Raw genomic sequence first — 18561 nt, forward strand, 5'->3', positions numbered from 1 at the left:
TTTCGAGACAGGGTCTCTCTGTGTAGCCTTGCCTGTCCTGGACTCACTTTGTAGACCAGGCTGGCCTCGAACTCACAGCGATCCACCTGCCTCTGCCTCCCGAGTGCTGGGATTAAAGGCGTACACCACCATGCCTGGCCCCTATTTTTTTTTTTTTAAAGAGAGATCATCACTACACCACAGCTTTTTTCAGAATCAAAATTGCATTCTAAAGCAGTGGTGGTGCACATTTACTTTCTTTTTTCTTCTTCTTCCTTTCTTTCTCTTTCTTTTGGTTTTTTTCGAGACAGGGTCTCTCTCTGTGTAGCTTTGGCTGTCCTGGACTCACTTTGTAGACCAGGCTGGCCTCGAACTCACAGTGATCCACCTGCCTCTGCCTCCCAAGTGCTGGGATTAAAGGCGTGCACCACCACACCCAGGGTAGTGCACACTTTTAATCACAGTGTACAGGAGACAGAGGCTGGCAGATCTCCGAGTTCCAGGCCATCCTGTTTACAAAATGAGCTACAGACCTATGGGCACTACATAGTGAAATACTTTCTAAAAACACACAAAACAGGCTTGGTGTGGTGGCGCACGCCTTTAATCCCAGCACTTGGGAGGCAGAGGCAGGTGGATCACTGTGAGTTCGAGGCCAGCCTGGTCTACAAAATGAGTCCAGGACAGCCAAGGCTACACAGAGAAATCCTGTCTCAAAAAAAAAAAAAACAAAACAAAACCCAAAAAAGCAAAAGGAAGGAAAAGAAAGTGAATCTACTCCCGAAGACTCTCTTGGAAGAGCCCTAGGGATTGCCAGCCAGCCAGTTTACCTGAATCAGGTGAGATCTATATTTATGAGATTTTGTTTCAAAAAGGAAGATTGACAGCTCCTCTGTATAACACCAGCCTCTACATGCACACATATGCATGTCTACCTCCACAATACAAATATCCATAGACACACATACACACACACACACACACACACACACACACACACACACACACACCAGATGAGTGGGTGGGGGCATTAGGAAACTAAACCACTACTCTAAAAGACTTGAGCAACAGTTTTGAATAAATAACAAAATATTCAGTTATAGAAGGAAACAATGTAAAAATGCATAGTATTTTGTGACTTTTCACTGTATTGAATGACTGTTGTCATGTAGGACTCCTTTCTCTGCTGGCTTTTTGTTTTTTCCCTAAACAAACTAGTAAATAAAAATCAATTACTGGCTGAGCATGGTGGCACACGCCTTTAATCCCAGCACCCGGGAGGCAGAGGCAGGCAGATCTCTGAGGCCAGCCTGGTCTACAGAGTGAGTCCAGGACAGCCAGGGCTACACAGAGAAACTGTCCCCCAAAAAATCAATTACTGTGGACCTCAGGACTCTCTCAGTTCATTACTAACCAGAAACCACTTTTGAACTTTTTCTTTTCTTTTTTTTTTTAAAGAATCATTTATTTTGTGTTTATGAGTGCTCTATTTGCATGTACATCTGCAGGCCAGAAGAGGGTGTCAGATCACACTACAGATGGTGGTGAGCCACCTTGTGGTTGCTGGGAATTGAATTTAGGATCTCTCGAAGAGCCGTCAGTGCTCTTAACCTCTGAGCCATCTCTCCAGAGCCCCTGCCCACTTTATTTTTTATTCTTTTCTTTTTTGGTTTTTCGAGACAGGGTTTCTATGTGTGTAACCTTGACTGTCCAATTTGTAGACCAGGCTGGCCTCAAATTCAGAAATCTGCTTGGGATTAAAGGTGCCAGCTGGCTTTGAACTTTTTAAACATCCTAACCTTCCCCAGACAGATGCCCAGAATGAACATCCTTGGTCTTTAATCAATGGAGTCCCCAACTTCACCCCAAATACACTGTTGTTCATTGAGGTGGTTTGAAATGAAAGTAGCCTGCATAGGCCAGGAAATCCTAGGGCTGGTCATGATTCCGTGTGTAACGCTTACCCACGCAAACCAGGAGCCCCGAGTTCCACCCCTAGAACCAAAGCCCACCGAATCTGCTCCCTTTCACTTCCCACTTCTCCTCTTCCAGGTCTGGCTCCATCTCCTATTCCTTATCAACTGGCTCTGACAGGCAGAGCTTTCTCCAGACAGATCCTGCCACTTAACTATTCTCATCGTCAGGGAGAACTCTTAGCAAAGCATTTCTCTTTGTAAGCCTGGAATTCATTCTTTTTTTTTTTTAAGATTTATTTATTGTTATATATACAATTTCCTATCTGCATGTACACTTGCAGGCCAGAAAAGGGCGTTAGATCACATTATAGATGGTCATGAGCCACGATGTGGTTGCTGGGAATTGAACTTAGGACCTCTGGAAGAGCAGGCAGCGCTCTTAACCACTGAGCCATCTCTCCAGCCCTCATTCTTATTCTGAAGACCAGGGTAGCCTTGACCTTACAGATCAGCCTGCTACCTGAGCGCTGCACCTAAAGGCACATACCCCCACCACTACCACGCAGCCTGGGCCTGAATTTATAGTGAAATTTCCTTCGCCACCTTTCCCGGGACTCTATATTCTTAGCCAAACAGAATTACGCCCGGTCTTTGGGAAGGAGCTCTTCCTCCCATCTGCCTCTGCCACTCCAAGCCACATCCTGAAGTCTTTGCCTCTCCTAGTCTCAGATTCCCATCTGACCCAGGTTCTTTTTTATTTTTGAGAAGGCCTTACTATGTTGCCCATGGGTAAGTTTGTTCTTTATTTGTTGTTGTTGTTGTTGGTGTTGGTGGTGGTGGTTTTACTTTGGAGACAGAGTTTCTCTGTGTAATAGCCCTGGCTGTCCTGGACTCTCTTTATAGACAAGCTGATGTCGAACTCACAGCGATCCACCTGCCTCTGCCTCCCGAGTGCTGATCCACAGTAGCTTTAAACTCATTATGTAGCCTAAGCCAGCAGCGAGTCCTCTATCAGGTTTACAAATACCTGGGTTTACAGGCCCATAGCAGCTGGCTCTGGCCTTAGGCCGTGTCAAAAGTACCCAGTAGCTCTTCACATTCCAGCATAACACTTACTGATCACAACACAAACATGCTATTGCTTTCATGTGACTTCTCCCACACCCAAACATGGTTTCTCTGTGTAGCCTTGGCTGTCCTGCACTCACTTTGTGCATCAGGCTGGCCTTGAACTCAGGGATCCACCTGCCTCTGCCTTCCTGAGTGCTGGGATTAAAAGTGTGTGCCACCATTGCTTGGCTTTTTATTGTTTTGTTTTTTCACTGCATAATTTAGGGGATTGGGACAAGATTTCACTGTAGAACAGGCTCAGTTTGAAACCTTGAAAATCTTTAAGCCTCAGTTTTCTGAGTGGTGAGATTACAGGTGTGAGCCAACACACCTGGATTACATTTATGTAAAAATTTTGAAATAAACTTATTTTGTGTGTGTCTGGAGTGTGTGTATGCTAGTGCACATGTGAGGCTCCTCAGACAACTGCTAATGGTTCGCTTTCTACCACATATGTCCAGATAGCATATCAAGCTGTCAGCAGGTTTGTTAAGTGCCTTTACTCACTGAACCACCATGCTGGCCCTGGTTTTTGTCTGAGATAGGTCTCTTGTAGCTCAGACTGGTCTTAAACCCAGTATGTTGCCAAGACTGACTGCTTCTATGTACCACCTCGCCCAATTCATGCAATGCTGGGAACTGAATCCAGGGCTCCATGCATGCAAGAAAAGGATTCCACCAACTGGACACAGCACCAGACCACATCAAGCTTTTATATTTATTTACTACTAAGCCACATCAAGCTTTTGTTTGTTTATTTATTTACTTTACTTATCGGAGACAAGGTCTCAATATGTAAATCAGGTTGGTCTGGAACTCAGGGAGATCAGCTTGTCTCTGCCTCCAAGTGGCCTAAGTTATCTTACTGTTATTGCATCTAGAAACCAGATAACACAACTCATTCTCTCACTATTAGACAGTAACAGAGGCTTTTCCAGGCAGCAGTCACACTGACACAATAGGCTTGCTTGATACCCAAGGCTTAAACCTTTCACACAGGCTGCCAAGTGAGAGCAATGTAACTGTGGAGTCCTAAAGCTGCTGTTGCTTTTCCAGCTGAGATCCTGAGTTACAGGGTTTTGGGAGGTGACTCAATGGTTAAAAACAGTGAATGCTCTTCCAGAGGACCTGGTTTGATTCCCAGAGCAGCTTATAACCTTCTGTAAGTCTAGTCCCAGAGAATGACAACCTCTGGCCATTGCACACACATCCGAACAAAACACCCACTACACACACACACACACACACACACACACACACACACACACACACAAGTATGGTAGCGTACACCTTTAATGCCAGCACATGAGAGACAGGCAGAGTGGGTTTGAACCTGGTCTATATAGCAAGTTCCAGGACAGGGCTATATAGAGAGATCCTGCCTCAAAAAACGGAACAAAAGCAAACTGTGTGCATGTGCACAACTCTTAAATCCTAGAGTCATGCCAGGGGTGGTGGTGCACACCTTCAATCTTGGCACTCCAGAGGCAAAGGCAAGCAGATCTCTGAGTTCAAGGCCAGCTTGATTTACAGAGCAAGTTCTAGGACAGCAAAGGTTACACAGAAAAACCCTGTCTCAAAAAACAAAACCCAACAAACAAAAACAAATCCTAGGGTCATATTACCATAGTGACTAAGGGCGTAAGATATATTTTAGATCCCAGGCAAAGATCATGTTATCAACCTCTCCCAAAACCACAGGACTACACTCACCTCTAAAACTGCTGTACACTTAGATACCCAGTCATTCTACCAACATTTAAAGCAGCTACTACTCAGAGGTTAGCTCAAGGTAAGTGCTGGATAAACATTACCTAGGACTATTTGGGAGGACCATGTGCTACTCCCACTAACACACACATCCACCAGGCACATCCCTGAGTAGTGGATTTATGCTGTCACTAGCCATGCCCAGGAGTGCTGCCCAACTAGAGCAATTACCTTTCCCAGCAGCTGCTCCTCTTCCCTATGACTGCACTGGGAGGCCAGTCAAGAGTCCAACAAAGATGTCAGCATGGACAGATCTCAGTGCAGCCTCCTCTGAGGAGCACAGTGTGACCACCAGATAAAAACATCCCTCGCAGCACAAGCTGGAAAGGAATGGAGCTGCTCGCTCTTGTGCTTCTTCAGCCCAAGGTCAGAAGAAGATAGGCTTGAAGGGAAAGGGGCACAAAATCCTTTGAAAGTTAGCTAGAAGAGCTTACATGTAAGCAGGCACTGGTAGTACATGCCTGTAATCCCAGCACTCTGGGAAGCAGAGGCAGGAGGATCACTGTGAGTCCAAGACCAGCTTCATATACAAAGTGAGTCCAGGACAGCCAGGGATACACAGAAAAACCCTGTCTCAAAAAAGTGAGAAAAAAAAAGTTTACATGCAAATATGCACAGATCAATCTTCTAGACTGTTTACTGCTGGGTGTGGATGCATGGTCTATAACCTTAGCACTCTGAGAGGTGAATGCATAAGTATTGAGATTTCAATGCCAGACTTAGAAATTAAAGACCTTTAATCCCAGAACGCAGGGCAGAAGAGGCAGACAGAACTCTGAGTTCGAGGCCAGCCTGGTCTACAGAGTGAATTCCAGGACGACCTTTAGTCTCAACACTTGCATACAGAGGCTGGCAGTTCCCTTGAGTTTGAGGCCAGCCTTGTCTATATAGGAAACTAAATAAAAATTAAAAACCATTCAATCTTTCAACTTCTTAGGGACTCTCCTGAGCTTAGTTTCTTTGAGGCTCAGTGTTACCCTGAACAATGCTTTCCCACATCCACTCCACTCTCCCATATAGCCCCAGACCATGACACCCAGGAAACAGACAGAGAGACCTTGGGGATAAAGGCCTTTATTCAACGAAGTTATCTTACTCAGTAACAAAACAACAGGAGGTAACAATACCCCCCAAAAAATCTCGAACTGTATCCACCCTGGCAGCAGGCAGTACAGCCTGCTAGAAACTCAGCTGCAGTCAGGGTCTCTAGTGGCCACTTAAAGATCATAGTTGGGATTCTTCCGAAGAATAACGAAACCTTCCAGAATGGGGGTAACAGGAAGAAACTCCTCAGTGGCCAGTTCTGCCCGCTCCCCATGGGCCAACAGCACTGGGGTGGTGTGCGTCTGGAAGCCTGTGATCGTCTTAGGCTTCCCAGCCTGGCCCACCACATCCACGGCCTGTGGGATGAAGAGTTGAAATACAGATTCCAGAAAGGCGAGCAGCAACATCCCCACCCCCGTCACTGCCACCGGTTTGTGAAATGGATTATATCCACACCGTCCAAGTCCTATGATATAGCCTGAGCCCTCCTTTTTAAACTACCCAATTCCTCACCTGACCCACACGGACAGAAACCGGCAACGGCCGCAGCTCCTCATCGAACGTCACCAGCATTCGCGGCTGCATGGCGGCCACCAGCCCGTACAGGACATAGTGAGACTTGCCTAGAATGACTGAGGGAAGGAAGCGGAGGACAAAGGCTGTGGACACTGGGGCAGCCCTGGCTGGGCCTCTAACCTGCGAGCTAAGGCCGAGCTTTGTTCCATGTACCCCCTGCTCTAACCCAAGATGCCTCTACTATTCTTTGCTCACATCCCTAGGACCTGAGAATCACATTTCCTGGTCACTTAGGAGTTCATCTTGAAACCTTTTGGGCCAGATCAAAAGTGTGAGAAGTTAAGGTGTCCTGGGGCCTCCCACAAGCCCTATGAATCTAGCAAAGTTAACATGGGGTCTTGACCCTAAATTGCCAAGGTGGCCGTGGTAGGGGCGGATCCAGGCACAACATGCACCATGTACTGTTTCTGACAGGAACTCACTGTTTCGAACGTCCAGGAAAGAAACAAGCACAGTGAGCAGTCCCGCCACAGCTACTTGACTCATGAGCTGCCGATCGCTGTGGTACGGGCACAGGGTAAGTGTGCCCTTCCCTAAGTGTGTCAGGCCCTGCAAAAAAGCAGAAGTGGTAGCTGAGGAGTCACACAGCTTCCCTGTCAGGCAAACAAAAACCCCACGACCCATTCACATGTCCTCTCACAGGCCTACATCACCACAGACACTGCTGCTGCCACACTTGAAAGAAGACACTCCTGTTCTTACCTGTGCCAATCGCACCATGAAGAGGTTATTGGGGTCCTTGGCATGATATTGGGCTAACTGGCGCAACATGGCAGCCAGACGGGCGTTATTGGTACCTAGAAACAGGAAGCATTACGTAAGTTTAAAAAAAGAACCTGGAATCTTCTGGTCTGTTCAAGAGCTTTTTCCAGTACTTACCGCTGCCCACCATGCCCATGGCGAAGATGGAGTTATAGGAAACTTCTGGATCAGCATCATGAGAGAATTTGCTTAAAGTATCCAGGATGTTGAGTCGTGGATTTGAAACAGAGATTAGCGCCAGTGCTAAAGGCACGGCCCGACGGAGGGTAGGCTCCCCATATCTCAGCTGGGGATAAAATAAATAAGTAAAGTAGCATGGAGAAGAGGGAAAAGCAAGCTCAGGGCTGAGGTAGTCCAGGGGGTAAAATTGCCTGCTGTGCAAGCAAAGGAGCCAAGGTTACATTCCTAGAACTGACATAAAAACCAGAGGAGTAGTGCAGACGTCTGCAGTCCAGTGCTCCTACAAGGAGACAGGCGGGGCCAGCTAGTCTGGTGGACTCAGAGGAGACATGTGAGAGACTGTGGTAGTGGTCTCAATAGAGTGTGTCACTGTGGAGTTTCAGAAAGAAGCCCTAGCCGGGCCCAGCGTCTCCCGGCCTGCTGCCTGCAGATCTGGATGCACAGCTCTCAGCAACTGTCTAACAGCGGTTCTCAAGCTGTGGGCGGAATGACTCTTTCACAGGGGTCCTCTAAGACCATCAGGAAACAAACACTTACATCAAGATTCAAAACAGTAGCAAAACTACTACTGTTATGTTATGTTGTAGCAACAAAAATAATGTCATGGCTGGGGGCCACCACCACATGAGGAGCTGTATTAAAGGGTCACAGCATTAGCAAGGTGGAGAGCCACTGCTCCAGCACCATGTCTCCTCTGCATGCCACCATACGTCCTGCCATGAAGACAACGGACTAAACCTCTGAACTGTAAGTCAGCCCCAATGAAATGGTTTGTTGTTGTTTTGGTTTGCTTTGGTTTGGTTTTGGTTTTTCGAGACAGAGTTTCTCTGTGTAGCCTTGGCTATCCTGGACTTGCTTTGTAGACCAGGCTGGCCTCGAATTCACAGCGATCCACCTGTCTCTGCCTCCTGACTGCTGGGATTAAAGGCGTGCCCCACCACACCTGGCTTTAAGTTTTTGTTGTTTTTTGCTTTTTTCGAGACAGGGTTTCTCTGTATAGCCTTGGCTGTCCTAGACTCACTTTGTAGACCAGGCTGGCCTCAAACTTATAGTGATCCGCCTGCCTCTGCTCCCAAGTGCTGGGATTAAAGGCATGTGCTACCACATCTGGCAATTTTATTTACCTTTTTGGCTTTTTTGAGACAGGGTCTTTCTGTTTTATCTTGGCTGTCTTGGACTTGCTTTGTAGGCCAGGCTGGCCTTCAACTCAGTGATCCACCTGCCTCTGCCTCCCAAGTGTGGAATTAAAGGAGTGTGCCACTACTCCTGGTGACACCTGGCTTTTAAATGTTTTGTTTTAAAAGACTGTATTTATTTTATGTATGTGAGTACTTTATCTGCATATATACCTGCTTCTCAGGAAAGGGCATTAGAAAGTACAGATGGCTGTGAGCCACCACCATGTGGTTGCTGGGAATTGAACTCAGGGCCTCTGAAGAGTAGTCAGTGCTCTTAAAAACTGAAGCATCTCTCCAGCCCTTCCAATTAAATGTTTTCCTTTATAAAAGTTGCTGTGGTCATGGTGTCTCTTCATAGCAACAGAACGTTGACTAAGATAGAGACCCTATCTCAGAGAATGTGGAAGGTGAAGATTGATACCTCTAAGCATTGACACATGAAGATGTGCGGCAAATCAAGTTTAATGATAAGAACAAGTTAATGAGTTAAACGGGACTTGCTTCTCCACAAAGGAACTCTAAGACACCAAAATTAGAACTACCTGGGGCGAAGGTGTAGCTCGGTGCTGAGCCACTTCCACATATGCATAAGGCCCTGGGTTTAATCCCCAGCATCAGACACAGACACAGACACCCCTCCTGCCATGTTTTAGTCTTCTTTGTGCTACTCACCAAGTGACCAAAGGTTCGCAATGCCATCTCTGCACCAATCTCTTCCCCCATGGCGATAAGCGCAATGCCCAGAACTGCCACTCCCTGTAATTCAAGAGGCACAAGAACCCAGTGAGCTCCAGGAACAAAAACCCAGCACCCAAGGCTCATGTCAGCAGAGCTGTCCTGCAGGGAACACCTTGCCTTCATGGACAGCTCAGCTCAGTCCAGCTATTCTGATGTGTGGCCAGAACCGAAGCTAAACTCTGCTGTGCGCCTTGTGTTTACATGCTACCTCTGCTCAGAGAGCCTGCTGGCCACACCTGGTGCGCTCCCATATCCGCCGGGGCGTCCTTCTTGTCCTTGTCCTTCTTCTCCTTCTTGTCTTTGTCTTCTTCCTTTTCCTTGGAGTCAAAGTGCTCGCTGCAGATGTGGAGAAGCTGCTGAACCTTGAGCACGTTCCCCGAGCCTGCAGTGGGGCAGGGAGAACGGGGAAAGAAAACAAGAAAGCACTGAGAAGAGCGTACTCTGTAAATACAAGAAGCCTTAAAAATCTAAAGCGCTCTGGGGGGCAGAGGCAGGTGGACTGCTGTGAGTTCAAGGACAGCCAAGGCTACACAGAGAAGCTGTGTCTCAAAAAACAAACAAAAATCATTATCCTTATGCTGGGTAATGGCCTTTAATCCCAGCCCTTGGGAGGCAGAGGCAGGTGGATCTCTGTAAGTTAGAAGCCAGCCTGTTCTACAAAGCGTGTCCAGGACAGCCAAGGCTACATAGAGAAACCCTCTAGGGGGAGGGGAGGGCAGGGGAGAAGTGGGATTGCTGGGTACAGACCTGCATAGGCACAAACATCCACCAAGGTATTGGCAAAACTTCGGAATGGCTCCGACACCACCTCCAGCGCAGCCAGGATGGCCTCAATAGCCTCACCCTTCCCTAAAGGAGATTCAGAGGGCCAAAGAGCTCAAGCCCAGACCCTGCTGGTCTGAGACACAAACCCTCCAATGTGTCTGCCCTCTGAGAAACACTGCCTCACCCAGGTGATTGAGGCCCAGGCCAAGAGGAAGCCAACGAGCATAGGTGTCCTTGAGCTCGGTCTCAGATTTCTCCATGATGGTCTGAAGGATGGTGGAGGTGACGTCTCCATTGCAGGATCCCACTGCTATCATCCCACAAGCTAGAGCCGTCACACCTGCTACCTGGAAAGACAAGGCAGCTTTATACAGAGCAAACTGCCTTTCCTGGTCTTTGAGACTAGGCTAACCTGGAAATCAGAGACTGCCTGCCTTTGCCCGTGGTGCTAGATCCAAGGTGTGTGCCACCACAGTAAAGTTACGCTCCCTAATGGGTAATTGATGTCTATAAAATCAGTGAACACGTACATCCTCTACGCTTTACTACACTTACTTACTTAGCATGTGCATACACACAGCACGTGCGAGGTCAGAGGACGATGTGCAAGAATCAGTTCTCTCCTTCCACGGTCCTCAGGCTTGCCTGCAATCTCAACAGCCCTAGCTTTGCTACTCCTAAATACTTACTTCTTCCAACTCCCTAAAAAAGAAAGGCGATAGGAAAAACAAGCCTGAAGAGACAGAGTTACCTGTTCAATATATTCTGCTTTTAAGCAAAAGTAGGAAGATTTGAACTTGGATCTTTTTACTCTAAAATCTCTGCTTCTGGTAATCATACAGTATTTATCATTAAAATGACTCTGCATAAGAAAGAAAATTTAAGGCTAGCTAATGACTTCTGTGGCTTCTATCTAGAATGTCCCTTAAACCATGTGTGAGGTGGCCTGGACCTTTTGTCCGTAAGATGGTGGCACTCTTGGGAACTGAGGGGTGCAGCTCTTTAAAAACATCAGAGGAGTTGCCTTGAAGGGGACAGTGGAAAACAACTAAAGTGGGAAAGAAGGGGAGGGGCCCGGTGGGATCCTGGCTCTTTCCCCGATTCGCTTCCCACCATGATGTGCTGCTTTTCACAGCGGCAGGACGGCCAGCACCATCATCAACCCTCAGGCGCTGGCTTTCTCCTCCTTATAGTCTAAGCAGTTGAACGGGCGTCTCAGGAGCTGGAACTCAGCACAAAACGACACCAAGCTTCATCTGGTCTTCAATTTCCAATCTGTCTCTCCCCTTTTTTTGGGTTGCGGGGGATGGGGTGGGGGGTGGGTGGGTTAGAGGGTGCTTGATACATGATCTTACTCTGTAGCCAGGCTGGAGCTCACGGGAGTCTTCCCACCTCAAACCCCAAGCACTGGCATTACAGACATGAGCCATCACACACAGCCTGAACTGCAGTCTAGGCGCCTGTGTTGGGGGGCCTTCCTTTCCACTACACACCAGCGACTCACCTCCATGCTGGACTTGGAATCTCCCATCACAGGCAGCAGCAGGGTTAGAACATCTTCCCGGTTAGAGCCAGCATAGGCCAAGCCTAGCCTACAGAGTCAGGAGATAAGTCCCAAACATGGACTCAGGGAGACAGCAACAAAGAACAAACCACAACAGCTCACCAACACATTCATCACGAGCCAGATTATTCAATGGCACGTGACAGTCTTTGGCAATATCTTCTCTGGTGTTTATAAGCTGAGCACTAACAAAAAGAGAAGCAGTCTCATAAAGATTAAAAACTTAAAAAAAAATAAATAATAAGCCAGGCATGGTGGTGCATGCCTTTGATCCCAGCACTCAGGGGGCAGAGGTAGGTGGATCTCTATGAGTTCAAGGCCTGCTTGATCTACAGAATGAGTTCTAGGACTGCCAGGACTACACAGAGAAACCCTATCTCAATAAACCAAAGCCGGGCCGGGGACCATGGCCCACGCCTTTAATCCCAGCACTAGAGAGGCAGAGGCAGGTGGATCACTGTGAGTTTGAGGCCAGCCTGGCCCACAGAGGGAGCTCCAGTACAGCCAAGGCTACACAGAGAAACCCTGTCTCAAAAAACAAAAACCAACCAACCAACCAACCAACCAAGGAAAGAGCGGCAAGAAACCTTACCCAAAGATGGAACCAAGTCTCATGGTATTGCTGTTATGGAGAACATAATCTGAAAGCAGTGCCAGGGCGGGGTCACACTCATTCCGGACCCCAGAGTTCACGATACCACAAGCAAGGAGAGCACCCGACTGCAAAAAGCAAGCAGACCCTACTCAGGCTGTCCACCCTTTAACTACAAAGTGCAGTATGGGCCTCTCTATGGTGCCTGCCTTACCTGGAGTGAAAAACGAGGCGTGCCTCACGTGCCTCATGTGGTGCTCTGCATGAGAGGGACCACACAAGACCATGATGTATTTGAATTCTTTTTTTTTTTTTTAAGATTTATTTATTGTATTATCTGCAGAAGAGGGCATCAGATCACATTATAGATGGTTGTGAGCCACCATGTGGTTGCTGGGATTGAACTCAGGACCTCTGGAAGAGCAGGCGGTGCCCTTAACCACTGAGCCATCTCTCCAGCCCTGTATTTGAATTCTTGTCCCTACTTGGTGGAATTGTTGTGGGTAGGATTAGGAGGTGCAGCCTTGTTGGAGGGCATACGTCAATGGGGGGTGAACTCTGAGTTTTGTTTGTTTTCTGTGTGTACACCTTCATGCCAGAAGAGGGCACCAGGTCTTATTGCAGATAGTTGTGAGGCACCATGTGGTTGTTGGGAATTGAACCTCTGAAACAGCAGCCAGTGCTCTTAACCACTGAGCCATCTCTCCAGGCTGACTTTTGAGTTTTCAAAAGCTAACACCAGCCAGGCCCAGTCTCTCTGCCTCCAACTTGCAAATGAGATATGAGCTCTTAGGTACTGCTCCAGCACCACGCCTGCCTGCCGCCTGCCATGTTCCCCAGCACGGTGGGCATGGCTACCCTCAGAAACTGTAAACAAGTCCCATCTATTTTCTCTATAAGTTGCCTTAGTCATGGTGCCTCTTCACGGCAATATAAAGTAAGGCACCTCATCAATGAAAGGAGGCACTTGAAAAGGAGAAAAGCCCCCAATTACTAAGCTTCCGCAGACTAACCTTGATGTAGTCCTCAGAGGAGTACAGGTACTTGTCAATCTGAGTGAGGCCACCATCCACATCCCACAGGAGAATCATACCAAGGGACGCAGCAGCACTTAACATTCCTGTGACAAGGAAGACTGTCAGCCTTGGAAGGGCCTACACGCACAGAGCCTGAGGAGCGTCCTCTGAATACCGTGGGTCCTTCTTAGGCAACACCAGCATTGTAACAGAGAGAGAGAGATACCGTGGTCCTTGTTCTTGTAGAGCCATTTGTTGCCATCGTCAGTCAGCAGCTTGTCTTGACCGAAGGCTGCATTCACGAAGCCATTCACAAAAGAGGAGGCCAGGTTCATGCGGGCGGAGTCCACCTGAGAGCCGCTGCCTCCAAACCCTGGACAAGGGCGGGAGGGGCAGCTCAGAACAGGACTCGAGGGCAGGCCCTGGGGTTTTGTTGTTGTTTCGTTTTGTTTGAAGACAGGGTTTCTCTGTGTAGCCCTGGCTGTCGTAGAACTTGCTCTGTAGACCAGGCTGGCCTGGACCTCAGAGATTCATTTGACTCTACCTCCCCGAAGCGCTGGGATCAAAGGTGTGCGCCGCCCTCCCCCCCCCCACCAGTCAGTCTCTGACTTTAAATCAGACCTTAATCTCTAACTCCAACAGAGACCTGCACACCAAGCTCATGGGAATCTGAAGTTCTTTACAAGTAAGTTATCTTAACTGTCATTCCCAATTCTTTTTTTTTTTTTTTTAAATTAGACGGGTTTCTCTGTGTAGCCTCGGCTCTCCTAGACTCACTTTGTAGACGAGGCTGGCCTCGAACTCACAGAAATCCGCGCCAGCACGCCTGGCCTGTTACTCCCAATTCAGTAGAAGACTCAGCAGTCCCTGCAACGCCCACACAGAGCTACTCACTGTTATTCTCCAGGTGGGTTTTGTAGATGTCATCAGGCACCTTGGGCTCCATGATGTCCAGCTGAGGAGAAGGCAGAGGGTCACAACTGCGTCCCCAGCACTCCCCTAGCTGTCCCTCCTGCTCTCCCACTGAACAGCAGCTTTAACCAGGGGAGTTCCTGACAGGCGTCAGCCAGGGAGGTCGAATAGGCAGGTGGAAGTTCAGCGGAAACTCTTTAAAACAACAGCAGAGGGCCTCACCTCCCGAGCTAAGGCCAAGAAGTTGCTGTTGAGTTGCACGTTGGACATGATTTCTGTGAGGTCTTCGTACTCTTCCACATCCTCACTCAGCTCCAGGAACACCCCATGCCGACCGAGCATGAACGCCATCTGCTTCTGGACCACCCTGCGGGGGAAAGCCATCGCACCTGCTCGCTCTCACCCGCCTCGGGACGGGACAGGAAAGCTCCCATGCTGGTTTTCACACAAAGCGCATGCACAGACTTAGCTCCTTCGCCCGTTTCCCTACATACACATCCTTGCAGGAGGTGAAAATGTCTTCTACCAGTTCCATGTCATTGAGCATCAGCGCCAATCTCAGAGCTTCAGGGAACCGGCTGAACTTCCGGAACACACCCAAGGCGCAGCGCAGCAGGGCGGAGTTCTCAGGCTCTGGTACATAATTCACACAACTACAGAGGCAAAGGAGTGAAGCTTCACCCAGCGCTGTTCACTTCACTTCGTTCCGGGATAGCTAAGCAACGAAGCTCCTGTCCCCCAGAGGTGAACTGAGCAGCCCAGTGGGAAAGGCGTGAGAGAGACCGTGCTGACGGGGCGGGCCTGCCCCCACTGCGCCCGCTTACCTGGTGAGATAGAGGCAGACCTTGGCGTAGGCGTTCTCATCGATGTCCTTCTCCAGCATATCCACCTGCTCGATCTCCATGAGCAGGTCACAGGCCTCGTGCTCGGCGTTGTGAGCCATGTTGTAGGGCACGATTTCCTTCACCAGGGTGAGCAACGGCTCCCGCTGCGCCTTCTCCGCGTCATCCAGCTCTTGCCACTCCTTGGCCACTTCTCCCGCCAGATGTCTAGGGACAGACATGCCATTAGGAAAGCAGCTGCCCGGACGGAGGAACTCAGGGTCTGGGGAAGTCGATACAGTAACAGTTTCCCAAAGCAGCAGCACAAGGCCAAGTCCCTTCACACTCCCCAAAAGAAGCCGTCCTACCTGACATACTCATGACCCCATGATGCCAATTCCTCCTGGGAGCCCACTAGCCGATACTTGAGGCATTCCCGCTCACCGCTCATTGTCATAGCCAAAACGGAGATGATGTCAGCAGCGAAACACTGTAAGGAAACCAATCTTTTAAAGTCAAACCCAAAGAAAACAGTGTGTGACATTACAGAATCAAGATCACTGTCTGCAAAACTCACCAATAAAGTTCAGTATATCACACACACACACACACACACACACACACACACACACACACACACGGTGGTGGCATGCGCCTGTAAACCCAGCACTCAGGAAGCAGAGGCAGGCAGATCGCTATGAGTTCGAGGCCAGCCTGGTCTACAAAGTGAGTCCAGGGCAGCCAAGGCTACACAGAGAAACCCTGTCTCAAAAAACCAAAAAAAAGAAAAAGGGAAAAGAAAATGTCTATGTGATCTAAGCTAAGCCTCACACAAAAAGCTAAGATTGGTGATGTCAGCTCCCTCTGCAGCTAACCTGAGGGTGCCAAACCCTGGTGGTAACAGAGGGACAGAGGCTCCTGAGGTTTAAGTTAGGAGATGGTAGTTCTCATTACATGGCCTAGTTTGGCCTCAAGTTTCTAGACTCAAGAGATCTGAGTGGAAGCCAGGATTAGAAATATTCACCATACTAACCATAAATTTTAATTATAATAATAAAGTAGTAAAAGGTTTTGTAAAAAAGATCCATAATCTAGGAGTCTGGGGAACTGGTGAAACAGTTACAAAAACATGCTGCTCTTGCAGAGGACCTGAGTTCAGTTCCCAGCACCCACACAGGGGTTCACAAGAGTATAACTCCAGTTCCTGGGGAAATGTTCCCCACCTCTGGCCTGACAGACACTACAGGAAGGTAGTCAGCATACACACAAGCAGGCAAGCAAAATATCCATCCATATAAAGCGAAGATAAGTCTTTAATAAAAATTCCCATGATCTAGGGAAACCACTGTAGCTGCTGGATGAGACAGATGACGTAGGGGGTCAAGGACAAAAGCAAGCAAGTCAAATAAAGACTTCCAGGTTGTACAGTGGGTTCTTAGACATAAAAGAAACGAATGTACATGGGACAGAAGGGGGGGGGGCTTGAGCTTCAGAGAGCCAGGCATGCTGGCTTATGCTTGCATGCTCGCACAATGGACGCTGAGGCAGGAGGGAGAATGCCATAAACTCAAGCCCAGTCTAGGCCACATAGTGAGTCTAAGGCCAGCCTGGGCTATAGCACGAGACTCTGTCACAAAAACAAAGCAACACAGCACTTCCTGCATGATCATAAGGAACAGAGTTCAAATCCCAGCACCAACGAACACACCAGGCATCCCACAACCACCTATAAGCACCGAGGGTCTCTAGCTATGCAGTGGTGTGATAGCTATGTCCATGCACACGCGCGTGCGCGCGCGCACACACACACACACACACACACACACACACACACCTTAAGTTAGAAACACGTCATGCTAAGAAAACCTCAAACCCAGATAAGCAGGCACTTCCAAGGAGCCGAGGGGCATTTAGGAGCTATTCTGACTATGATCAACTTTTCAACTATGTGGCGTCTACTAGGCTTTCAATGACATATCGTGAGTCCTGTTTTCTAGTTTAAAAAAGAAGAAGAACAGGAGGAGGAGGAGGAGGAAGAGGCGGAGAAGGAGGCGGAGAAGGAAGAGGAGGAAGAGGAAAAAGAATTATTTAACTGTAGAAGAAGAAGAAGAAGAAGAAGAAGAAGAAGAAGAAGAAGAAGAAGAATAATTATTATTGTTTAACTGTCAGCCCCGCTCCACACGCACACCATATTCCAAGTTACCTTATTCTCTCCAGGAGCCATGTTCTCGTAGATTTCCTTCAGTTTGCCATAGTGTGGACGCAGAAACTTGAGAGGCTTGGGTACCGAAGTCATGGAAGTTGTAGAAGAACGAATTTGTCTTCTCAGTTCCTCCAGGGCTGGTCGATACAGAGATGTATCCTTCTCCTGATCAAGGGACCACGTTGCTGCTCAGACTGAAGGGAGTCGCAGTCCTCCACACCGTAACCCAGACGTATTTAACCAACACTGTGCTCAAAGGCAACTGGTTCCTACGCCATGATTACTCAACGCCTGTCAACGACCCCATCTAAATATCCTTTTCCCTCAAATTATCATAATACCTAATATGTGGGAATCTGATTCAAATAGGGCCAACCAAACGGGAAGCATGCGAATATTACTTCCGCCTCGGGTAACATCTTGACTCACCCCGAGCCGCTCCACGAGCATCTCCAGTTCATCCTGAAGTTGTTTGTCTTCCTCAGACTGGAGGGTGGAGGAGAAGAAGCTCCATCAAAAGATGGAACCCTAATCACAGTCTCCTCCCATTCACCCCGGGACAGGTGGAGAGGGCGAATGTCTCCTCGCGAGGGGACCAGATGCGTTAGGAAAGGGAGTGGGAGGGGAAGCAGCCTTGCTGGAAAGGCTGTCTCCTTCTGAGCCAGGGAGGCTCGGCTTGGAAGCCATTCTAGAAAACTACGGCAACGACCTGCGTTGTGGTGGTGAGGGCAGCATGGGGTGGCAGTGCGTAATGAGGGGGGGCATAAAGACAGGGTCTCCCCCATGCGATGTCTCCCGGGTGCGATGGGCCGTAGGGAGCCGGGCCCGAGGCCTTCAAGGCAGCAGTGACTCAGCCCAAAGCCTCCATCCTAGGCTCCCGAGGCTGCGCCTCACCAGCTCCTGCTCTTTGTCTTTGTCCCCGGCATCCCGCCGCTCCTTGCCGCTCGACTTCTCGTCCGCGCCGCTGGGGGCTGTCGCTGAGGGTTGCTGGGACTGCACCGGCGTCTTGTCTCGGCCACCCTCCTCCATCTCCGCCACCACTGCCGGCCCGCTGCGCGCGCACCTACTCGGACCGCCCCCTTTTCCCAGACGGCCTCGCGTGTCGTCCTCCAGACCGGAAACGCCCGGCGGATCCCGGGCACCCCCGCACACTGAGGCAGGCCGGGAATTACAGTTCCGGGTCTCCAGCGCGGACGGCTAGTACTGAACTCGGGGTCTCAGCCGTGACAGTGCCCCGCCACAGGAGATGACTAGCTTTCCTCTCCCTAGGCTTCGCTACAGCTGGATGCGCGGTGCGACAAGAAGGACATCCTGAGGACAGAACGTCCGTAATTTTTCATGCTTGCTTTAGTCCTCTGTAGTGGATTTCTACCGGGACAAGAGTCTTGAACTCTTGACTGCGGTATGTGTGACGTCAATTGACTTATGTCTAGCC

General features: G+C 49.0%; 1 protein-coding gene across 1 annotated transcript; it reads right to left on the reverse strand.

Moving 5' to 3' along the window:
* Window positions 1-5833: 5833 nt before the first annotated feature.
* On the reverse strand, window positions 5834-18205 carry PSMD2 (proteasome 26S subunit ubiquitin receptor, non-ATPase 2). The gene is made up of 21 exons (XM_084800949.1): window positions 18021-18205; window positions 17556-17612; window positions 17127-17291; window positions 15292-15413; window positions 14927-15151; window positions 14597-14755; window positions 14325-14469; window positions 14085-14145; window positions 13417-13563; window positions 13188-13294; window positions 12175-12302; window positions 11523-11610; window positions 10203-10365; window positions 10001-10102; window positions 9490-9635; window positions 9188-9271; window positions 7275-7443; window positions 7098-7192; window positions 6818-6944; window positions 6333-6451; window positions 5834-6175 (listed from the first exon to the last, which is right to left on the reverse strand). Exons 1-21 carry the CDS (start codon window positions 18153-18155, stop codon window positions 5993-5995), a joined length of 2727 nt encoding a protein of 908 aa, XP_084657075.1. The 5' UTR covers window positions 18156-18205; the 3' UTR covers window positions 5834-5992.
* Window positions 18206-18561: the final 356 nt, after the last annotated feature.

Source organism: Acomys minous (genome assembly GCF_964271855.1).
Source record: "Acomys minous genome assembly, chromosome: 11".
NCBI lineage: Eukaryota > Metazoa > Chordata > Mammalia > Rodentia > Muridae > Acomys > Acomys minous.